General features: G+C 35.0%; 1 protein-coding gene across 1 annotated transcript; it reads left to right on the top strand.

The window, feature by feature from the left end:
* Positions 1-324: 324 nt before the first annotated feature.
* On the top strand, positions 325-10,031 carry LOC127865579 (uncharacterized). The gene is made up of 4 exons (XM_052405427.1): positions 325-465; positions 5,173-5,250; positions 7,142-7,405; positions 9,779-10,031. Exons 1-4 carry the CDS (start codon positions 438-440, stop codon positions 9,916-9,918), a joined length of 510 nt encoding a protein of 169 aa, XP_052261387.1. The 5' UTR covers positions 325-437; the 3' UTR covers positions 9,919-10,031.
* Positions 10,032-11,619: the final 1,588 nt, after the last annotated feature.

The raw sequence follows: 11,619 nt of genomic DNA, 5'->3' as shown, positions 1-11,619 counted from the left end.
TTTCGCTGCTGACATATACCACTGCAACGCACTGCCGTTCTGCTACTATACCACAAATCACTTAACCAGTTATGTGTTGGAAACCATAGCAATGCATAATACGTAAGATATGTTTATTCTAAGATTGCGACGATTCCTGTTATACACGACATTGAACTTCGTTTTTAAAGTGGCTTTGCAACTTAACAAATCTAACTACAAATGCATAGGGACAAAAACTAGAATTTAGAATGTTACAAGATTGATTAAGCATTTTCACTGTAGCCTCTATCCGCTATCAGTTGATGATCACGAAATGTATCCAAGATCGTGTCAGGACTGACCGATCGTGTGCCAGATATTGAAACTGGATCGCAATAGACCGTACAAGCCCATCTCGCATCAATCCATTTATGTCATCTTACCGTGATTTGTAAGAGGTGTTATGCGGACACAGCATGTGGTCAACAGTAGGAATTACAATTTGTAAGGATAATTTACTGTACGTTAATGGAAATTCGAGTCAATTGCACGTGCTTTAAGTATCTACCCAGATCAGTCTGTGCCCAGGTTAGTTAGAACTTATAATGATTCACAAAAATGTTACAAGGAAGACTCTTCTAACCAATAAAACGACCCTAAGCGGAAAGTAGCGTTCCGAACATTCCTTTTCGGATCGTCATTATCGTGCAGGGTGATCTGGACATACATAACGCAAGTGCATTTAGCCCGAGTTCCTGATTATTTCATTATTTTGAAATTTAATTATTGAACTTTATTTTGTGCAAAGTTCTCACTTCCATAGCTTAAAATGTTGCTTTTTTCTTTTGACGTTGCGCGACATACACAAGTAACGCGAATACTAGGCAACAACAACATTTTCTTTTGTTGACAAACACTGATATGTTTGGTTAGTTAGCATTAAGTTATGTCGGGCCGGCATTTGTTTGTGCCAAAATTACATCATGGTGTAACAAGTAAGCTTAACGTTGATTCCAGTTTTCATTTAGTTGAGTCAATTTGGTATTAGGTTTAGCCAAGTTATCCTTTTGCTGTGGCAAATCGGCACAATGCGTAGTAAATTTGTCATAATGTTGAGTCAATAAACATGGCATTATTTTCAATTATAGGTACTATGTCACTAAGTTGAGTCGATTTCGCATAATTTTGAGTAAAGTTGACACGTGAGCGAGACTATTTATTATTCAGTTCATATGACATTTGCGTTTTGTTGGGTCATACGGCAAGTTGGTGGAGTCCAGTTGATACTGTGCTTGGTTAACTTGACAAAGGATTGAGTCGAATTGGCATTATGTTTGGCCAGCATGATAATATGTTCAGTGATATTTACTTTAAGTCAAGTCGGTGTATTTTAATGCCATGTTCCAAAAACTTTCGGCCTATATAATTGGCTGTAAAATTGTATGTTTCTTATGTTCAATTCATATAACAAACAGACCAGGGGCGGCTCCAGGATTACTGGCTAGAGGGGGGGGGGGCGGATATTAAAATATTTGCTTGGGTCCAGGGGGGCGAAGCCCCCCGTAAGTTCCACGATTTGTGTGATTTTGAAGGCTTTGACAAACACTTCTCGAGAATGTCACGCCTTATATACTTTCATCAAAGTACATTCTTATAATGCCAAAAAGTGCATAGTTTATCGTTTAGGGGGTCCAGGGGGTCGAAGCCCCCCCACCGGAAGCTTTACAATTATAATGGTTTTTAATGGCTTTGACAAATACTTCTCGAGCATGTCACGCCTTATATACTTTCATTAAAGTACCTTCTTATAATGCCAAAAAAGTGCATAGTTTATCGTTTAGGGGTTCGGGGGGGGGGGGGGGGCAAAGCCCCTCGTAAGCTCAACGATTTTTGTGATTTTGAAGGCTTTGACAACCACTTCTCGAGCAAGTCACGCCTTATATACTTTCATAGTTTATAGTTTTCGGGGTCCAGGTGGGCGAAGCCCCCGGAAGCTCCATGAATTTAGTGATTTTGAAGGCTTTGACACGTTTAATTAGGTGATTTACGATAGATCTAGTTCAGTGTGAATTATCAAATGAATTGACTTTACTTTGGCGATTTTAGGAGGGGGGGGGGGGCATACGCCGCGTCCAACCCCCGCTGGATCCGCCTATGCAGACAGGTGTTAAAGCAATCATTAGCTTACGTTATATTGAAATGTAGCGCATGACAATACGTTATATTAACTGCAGACTTTAATATCGAAACATAACATCACACGTCAATGACTTGTCAACATTAAAAAAAACACTCAACATGTATTACGTTTGATATAACCTTAAGCCGAATCAACTGAATATGTCAACTTGACCAAATATAATGTAATGTCAGCGGGATTCAAGTTCAACTTGACCAAAAATCGTGCCAAATTTACCCCGAATGATACAAAGTTGACTCAACAGGATGGAAAACGATTCAACCAAAAATAAACTTGATCAAAAGCAATGTCAACTTGAATCTACATAATGCCACTTAGATTAAAGTTCAGATAATGACAACTTGACAAAACATTAAGCTGGGTTCCCACTGACGATCAGATCAACTCGATCAAGCCCGACCAAGCGGTCGGGTACTGGTCTGGTTCGGTCGGTATGAATGGCCGGGGCGGTCGGGTAGGTCGGCATTGGTCGGGCCTCCTACCCGATATTTTTTGACATGTCAAAACATATCGAGTAGCGGTCGAGTAGGAAATGGATCCAGAAGCGCTCGGGAAGTGGTCGTATATTAGTCGAGTAGAAGATAGAGTTGATCGTGAAGCAATTGTGTGACGATCGGATTTACATCTTTTACACGATCTGTACCCGATCCGCTCGACCACTACCGGAGTTATTTTAGATCGCAACACGATCTACTCGACCTCTATTCGATTTGATGTACATATTTACTAGACTGCTACCCGACGGCTACTCGACTGTACTAGATCACTTCCCGATTGCTATTCAACCATACACGAGCTCTGTACCCGATCCGCTCGACCTCTTCCCGAGTAGTTTAGATCGCTTTGTACGACTGTAGTACGACCATCACGATCTGGTCGTGTGAAAATCTGGTATCGATCGAGCTGAGGTCCACTTGGTCGAGCTGAGATCGTATAAGACTCGCGTATAGGTCGAGATGATCGAGCGGAAATCGGACAGATGGTTGAGTGGACGTCGTTAATGAGTCGTATGGGAGTCGTGTGTTATCGACAAGAGGTCGAGAAGAAGTCGTGTATACCCTTTTTAGTCGAGCTTGGTCGGGTTTGGTCGGGACATTTCGGTGATCGGGATGATCGAGTTGATCGGATCGGCAGTGGGAACCGACCTTTATGTCAGCTAGATTTAACTTTATGCTTGCTTTACCCATTATAAGGCTAATGTTTGTCTATCTAGTATTAACATTGACTCAACCATCTGTCAATTTAACCGAACATTATACCAACTTCCTCTGAACCAAATTGAATTTTGACCCAATAAATGACAGATTGACTCCCCATCATGCCAAGTGTACTAAATCTTACCCCCCGTTCACACATAGACGCCGCTTCTACTACGATCAAAGCGTGGCCGAAAACGTGGCCGATCGTGACAGATCGCAGGAAAAACGTAGTGCAGTCTTCATTCGATCAGTATGATCGCGGTAGAGTCTTCATGATCGGAGAGCTTTACGCTCTCGCCACGCTTATTTTGAACATGCTCAAAACAAACGTAGCGGGATCGTGGCCGCTAACAATATTCGGTATATATATATATATATATATATATATATATATATATATATATATATATATATATATATATATATATATATATATATATATATATATATATATAAAGGGACATCGTAGCACGGTCGAAATGAAGACCATGATTTGCCGAATTGCTCGATCCGCCCCGATCCAAACCTTTTTCATATCGTGGCATGATCGGGATGATCGTCGTTAAGTCGCAGCTCAGTGAGAACGGGGGGCTACCCAACATCATTCAATTTTGACTAAATTGATGCCATCTTCACTACACGCAATGTCGTGTTTCATAAAAAATGACTGCATATTATGTCAGTTTAACCAAACATTAGGCACGTTTGACTCAAAATAATGGCATATTGACTATAAATAAATGAGATTTCCACCCAAGATTTAGTTGAATTACTGACAGTGCTAGATTTCAGAAACATGCCCGTTTAGATGTACTTTTATGCACATAAGATCAACGTACGAATGTTTAAGATATTTTGTCCCTTTTCATTAAGCATCACGTTCAGCATTTTTTTTACCTTTTTTAATAGCACATGTGAACGTATTTGTATTAGAGACATACATTGGTATGCAGGTTTAGTTTATTTGCGATCGTTTGATACAAATGTTCATGGTTGGTTAGTGTATGCTATAAATTGTTTAAAAAAATGTTGAATAGCTTTTTATTATCAATCATTTGAATACATATAGACTATTTTGAAATGTTAATTGATACAAAATCGTGTTAGTAAAAAAAAGCAAAATTAATATAAAACCTAAAATGTCATTTTTTTATTAATTATATGGCATTTTTAAATGAAAATGATTCCACATTGTAACTATTAACAACTCTCTTTGAGAAGAATTCGAAACATACATGTTTAATTAAACCGAAACCATTCACGTACAGGTTTTGCATGTGTGTTACTGTTATCTTATTTTAATAGTTGCGTGTGATTGTCTTTTGTCTTGAATTAATATGACGACTTTCTTTTTTATATTTTCTTTTTTTAAATCATTATAATTGGCTTTGTTGTTAATATGCTTGTATTTGTAAGTATGCATTGTTTTTAAATTTTGTTGAAGGTAACATTGGAAATGATTCATTTACATATTTTTAATAATGATTTTTTTCATCAAATAAAGATATTGTTATTGTGATTATTTTTTCTTTTTACCGAAAACAATCGATCGTTTTTGATCTACAAAATATTAAGATAACAATAAGAAGTCCCTTTATCGTTCGAAACGTATGAACATTCACCACCCAATTCAAGTGTATGTAGTGTTTTAGATAATACAAGAACCATTTGTTTATTCGTAATATAGTTAATTTATCGCTCGACAAACTTCACTTTCTGTTTGATACGTGAATCAAAACGCCAAAACACCTTGTATACAACAACGGCCAAAGGACACTGATCTCTGACGTTTTGCATCATTTCTCCCTGCAGGCATCCTCTGCCTTGTGATAGAAAGAGCCGCTGGAAATGGCAATCCTCCCGGAGGCCATGACACACACAATACTGGTGGTACTGTGAACCTAATCAACATTAATGTTCTGTCACCGATCTTTCCATTTGGTCGTCTGGTACATGCGGTATCATTTGTTCCTTACAGCGAGATTATATAAACAAAAATTATGATGTGTTTAATTGTAATATAATGATAAAATATGTTACAATAACACAACATAGGCAAGAAAAATTATACATTAAAGCCGAATTTCATAAAATGCAGCAAAGACAAATTAGCGGCCCGTGCCGATTGTGACGTACATATTTTCCTACAATAACCGAAGCATTCGTCTTTGTATTACATGTAGGTTGGGAGTTAGTGTTCGTGTGTCGTATGAATTAATATCGTTGCAGGAATTCAAAAAAAAAAAACAAAACTAAGTTTAGATTAACATCGTACATGTATGGTATACATGCTTGCGAATTCGGCTGTACAGCTTTTTTCAATTTCAGAATTAAATATCTGGCTTATTTCGCATTTTTCGACACATGATCTTCTTAACTTTTATTTTAATTTAATATATATAATACGTTTTTACACATTTTATATAAATTCATAAATATTTGACAAAATCGTATAATCTCGCTTTAAAGTCTCTATAACGCTCAAAATCAACGAAAATTTCGTACAGTATTTCGTAAAATAAAGTTTACACCTAAACAATCAGTGTTCCTTATAGCAATAGCCACAATTTCAACGCTAGATGTGGTATGATTACATAGATATTTGTAGATACAAAATGCTCGTTTTTATTTATTTGTGACCACAATAAATTCCATGCTAATTTCCTGTGAATATACCTATTCATACGACACACGAACACTAAAATGGTACCATGTAAAAACCATAATAAAAACGAGCATTTTGTATCCACAAACATCTATTTTTACCAGACCACATCTGGTATTGACATTTCGGCAATTGCCATAAGGAACAATGATTTTTAATTGTTAAGCTTTATTTTACGAAATATTGTACGAAATTTTAGTTGATTTTGAGTAGTAATGTTACTTTTAAACACATTATCTAATTACCAACATTAAGTCTTTCCATTGTATGTTCCATCCATGCATTACTCCATCCAAATATGCTCCATTTGTAAAATTCAGTACTTTAATTAGAAGCCCTTCTTCTAAACAGCAAAATTTCCATGCGCATAAACATATAGTCCTTCCATTACATAAGTAATGCATAAATATTCAGTCCGTCCAATGCATACTTCAGGCACTCTGTCATTTCTTGGCATGCATAAACATTCTGTCCTTCCATTACGTGATTCATGCATAAAACTTTCAGGTTTTCCATTGCATGCTACATGCATAAACAGTCACTACACAATAATGTTACTGGTAATAAACAAATGCTAACTTAAAAAAAACATTTATAATAAATGATATTCAAGGATTGCGATTATCGATGAGTCTAAATAAATCGAGTATGTAACAATAAAGTCACAAATAGAAAATTAAGAATGGAAGAAAGCATTCGCTTTAACTTGTTTTAATTAGACTTCTCCATCAATCGACTTAGAAATATTCATTTGTTTACTCACTCACATGAAACTGATACTTATATAATTATCACACATATCTGTCTCCAAAAAAATATTGTTGTTGAAGAACAAAAGCAACAATTGCATAATATTTGTAAGGAGAAAATGTGGCTGGGTGTCATCGACCTTCTATTGTTTCAAATTATCTCGGTAAGCAAACCACGTCGTTTAACGTTTACATAATAATGCACAAGTTACACAACCATGTAATGTTCAAGATATTTTGTCCGCTAAAAGAAGAACGACCCATTCCGAACAATACCGAGTGTTATAAAAAGTATTATTTTAAAAACATGAATAATTTTATTTTAACTTCTGTTACAAGTGTCTAAAATATGAATCTGTTATTGTAGGTAATGCAAACCCTACTGCAAATCAATTGCCGCACACACTAGCACCAACTCATCCGGTTATAACTGGGCAACTGTTTACAGACACCACGTATCCTGAGTCGACAACTTCCGCAGCTACGGGTTCGCAAACGACTGCTTATTCGGGATCGACAGTATCCGAACCACCTACAGTCGCGCCAACAACAGTCCCACCCCCTTTAACGACAGAAGGCACACCTCAAATACAGCCTGCTTTGCCGACCTCAGCGGGCTGCATTTCGTACAGTAAGGTTAATTGCTGCATTTCGTACAGTAAGGTTAAACGCGGTTTGGCAACTCGAAGATAATTTTGTTTTATATCTTATCGAGTCTTTTATGGTGTTCAATATCCAGCGCGTAAAGAAACTCTTACAGTTAGTGTTCTTTGTTATCAAGTCTGTTTGTGTGTCCACAAACCATCGCGGCCTTCTGCTCTTAGAGTAAGTGTTCAATGATATTAACTCTCGAAAATTATGAATGTTTTCTGCGACAATTAAAATATAACTACAAAATATACAGCTATAATGAAAAACAAAAACAATTATAAGCTAAGAAAGTTTAGCCTCAGTCATAATCACAACGTCGTAACAATGTTTTTTCACGGAAGATCATTTATTTGATTATCGTTTTACTCATCTATTTATAACATTATGTCGCCATACAGATTTTAACCAGTGTAACTGTAGTTTATGTTAATGCAAGACTTTTATTACCGTATAAAAAGTAAAGGTTGGACAAGACAGCATAAAGATTCGTTTTAAAATTATTGTGTTGACATTTTTATTATTAATGTGCTTTTCACGAATCTTTTGTTGTGTCTCCGAAAATATCAATCTTCGTAGATTTATATTTGAACAAACAAGAATTAAAATTAAAATAAATTGATCAATATTATGAATCTTCTTAAACGCTGTATGTGCATTTAAACACTTTTTATACAGTACACTTAATTCATTGTGATTCATGACCCCTATCACACATTTCCTTACATATATTCGATGATGGCAATACCGATATCTCATTCTAGACTTATCAAAAGTATCTTCAGCGGACTTGACATTTAAGTCTTATTTACCGAACGGTTTAGAAGCTTAAAGTATCATATTAACCAACATGACTTTACAATAACAACCAGTGTTCAAGATCCCAGATTCTTGATCTTGACTTGAATTGTTAAAAGTTGAATACATGTTAAATTGTATCATTAAGAACATAACTATAATATTTGTGTACACACTTAATTGAGTGACTCAATAACTGTACTTCAATAGCTAAGTTTTATCTGGATATAAGTTGAGAAATTTACTTTTTTACTTGTACGATGCAACGTAATAATTATAGTTGTATTTAAGAGGGTCATAATATAATTGTATTTAGGAGGGAAAAATAACTTAAGATATCCTGTTATATAATAATACTTATAATTTTAGAGGTTCAATTTACCCGAGCTTGTAAAACTTGAACTTATAAATAGAGTTCACATCTGTGATGAAAGCCCACGTTATGGTTTAATAGGGGTGTGTGGCTCTAACAATGTGTAAATGATGATAGTTAACATTACAACGATCGAAATTTAATGCGTACATTAGAATATTTATTAACCAAGTATACATGTCAAAAAATGTATTTTACAAATAAATATATAATGTCGATTTATGCTCGATAAACAAATGATGTACATTAAAACGTTTAAAGGATAAGGCTTCTTTTGTTTATCCTCACATATAGTGCAGGGATTCATTTCAAGAACGCATATTCTCGCAATATAAAATTTCAGTACATGTTTTGTTAAAACAAGTTTAAATGCGGTATGCCAAGTTCTTCAGTTATTTGATGAAATTGGCATTTGAACTCAACTTATTACATATATAGTACAGTTTTGTTCGCTACAATAATGAGTAATATCATATATAGAAACCTAACAAATAAACATTTTACGTTCAGTATAACTTTTGTAAATTCAATATACTAAGAGCAATATTTCATGGGTTGAAAAGTCTAACCCCTCTATTCTTTACATGCACGCATTTATATTACGCGTTGGTGAGAGAGTATGTTTGTTTGATATAGCAAAATTATACTTATTTACACAATTTAAGTGAGCTACAACGACCTGTATGTTATTTTAATCCCAATGCCCACAACTGACTTTTGTTTGAAGTTGGGGCACAAGTATGTTTTTTTCTTGATGTGGTCCTTATTTCCCATTTTGCCGCTGTATATTCTACTTTATTTTCTGACACTCGTGTGTAAAACATCACACAGTTATTAATATTATTAGAGATGCCGGCAAAACTGTCTTACAGTATTAAATATACTATACATAATAATGAGCATGATTTGTGGCAATAAATACGATAAACGGTTTAACGTTTCAAAACAATTACTTAATGATATAAGATTTTGATGAGAACAAAATAAAACCTTTTATTGATTAGGACCATAAGTCCCTTACGTCAGTACATTTGTTCCGTTTTGGCACAATACCTGCCAAATAGCCCCCTCCCGAAATGTAAGGTTCGACCGGAACGAAAAAAAAATAAATTCTGCCAAGAGACGTCACAGAATAAAAGAAGTCTTTAAATTAAATTATGCAAGGACATTTTTAATGTATTTCAGATGCTACCAAGCATCCATGCAAAGACAACTCTGCTTGCTCTCTGTCCCATGTGAAGGAAGTTATCTGCCCTGACGAAAAAGAGGCGTTTTACTGCCCAATCACATGTGGCTGCTGTCCGGTCGCCGCTCATGATAGTTAATTGGTAGGATAGACCATACGCTCAACTCGTCCCTTCGCGGAATCACAAACTGTGTATTGTGTTTCCTTTGGTTTAAGTTAAGTTGATCTTGAACCCTATAAATATTGAAACCATGTCGTTGTTGACCTCATGCATTGACATAATTTTGATTTAAACGGCACGATCAGTAGACAACAACAGACTTTTGTGCACTTAATGATTTTAATCCCGTCTGCAACGCTACAATTTGACACTGTGTGCACTGTTGTTCGATACTCTTACCAAGCATGTCGGACATGACATTTAGTCAAGGAATTTCTTATTTTGGAGAATTTAACATATCATAATTACACTTAAAATAATGAAACGGTCATTGAATGCATGACCAAAGTACAAGTGTATTATTAACATATTTGTTAAGTTGTATGTCATGTTTCTAAATGCATTAATGGCAAGCGTAATGAGCATACAAATACAGTTCAGCGCCCCTAGTAAGGAACAACTTGAAGCCTATTGTAACGGCATGCGAACACAGCTTAGCCATGTTCCGATTCCAATTATACTATTTCTTTATCGAACAACACAAGTTCGATTATGCTCGAACCAGTATTAAGATATTGTCAAGACTTCAAGTAGTGAAGCAAAGCCGCAAAAGCAAACAGCTGTCATCTGAATACTGACAGAGATGACTATGATATCTTTTGAACTCGTTTGATAGCAAGAATAATTCTTCTTTATTATAAATATTTTTAAAATCTCAGTTAAATACATGCTTCATGAATCGGTGAAATACAGAAAGAGGAAACAAAAACAACAACACATTATTAGATGTCTTTGCTTTTTTACAGCTTAAACAAGAATCCCCGAGTGAAAATAACTTTTTTTCGCATACAAAAATTAAATCAATTATGTTCCAAACAAAATTACCACGAAATGTGGTGCGTATTTCTATTTAAGTATTATTTTGCATGTCTGAAAATACATGTAGCAAATCGGTATGCAATAAACATATCTAGACAGTCACATCAACTGAAAAATAAAGACACTATCTGAAACATTAATCATTCAGGACACATTTTGTATTATCAATTGAACAATGTCATTGTTGGTTGCATATACAATTACTTATTACTAAATAAACATGTATAACAAATGATATTCAAATCTTGCCATTTTCGATGGGTCTTAATAAATCGAGTTTGATTACACAATACAGAAAGAAAGGTGTCACAATACATTCACAAATAAAAAATGAAGAATGGAGCATTCGCTTTAACTTGTTTTTATTAGACATCTTCATAAATTGACTTAGACTCATTTGTTTATTTATTCACACACATGGAACTGATACTTAAATAATTACCACACATATCTGTCTCAAAAAAATAATTGTATCAAGTAGTTGGAAAACAAAACCAACAGCAGCATAATATTTGTAAAGAGAAAAGGTGGTTAGGTGTCATCGACCTTTATTGCAAGAGTAAGTATAAAGCACGTATTAGCCTAGTCATATGATATGCATTTTTGTTGATGGGTACTTACGCATAATGTTATCTAGTGCAAATATATTTGTTGAAAATATATTTTACTTTGTCTTTGTCTTTTCGCTAAAGAATATGTAGTCCAACAATGGTATGTGTTTAAATCCTCATGAACTACTCGGCTTAAACTTTCGCAATTGAATTTCGTTAATGTATATATGATTTGAAATATAGGATTATT

This window comes from Dreissena polymorpha, chromosome 2 (genome assembly GCF_020536995.1).
Source record: "Dreissena polymorpha isolate Duluth1 chromosome 2, UMN_Dpol_1.0, whole genome shotgun sequence".
Taxonomy (NCBI): Eukaryota; Metazoa; Mollusca; class Bivalvia; order Myida; family Dreissenidae; genus Dreissena; species Dreissena polymorpha.
Note: the sequence above shows the minus strand (reverse complement) of the source record. Positions and strands in the feature narration are given on the sequence as shown.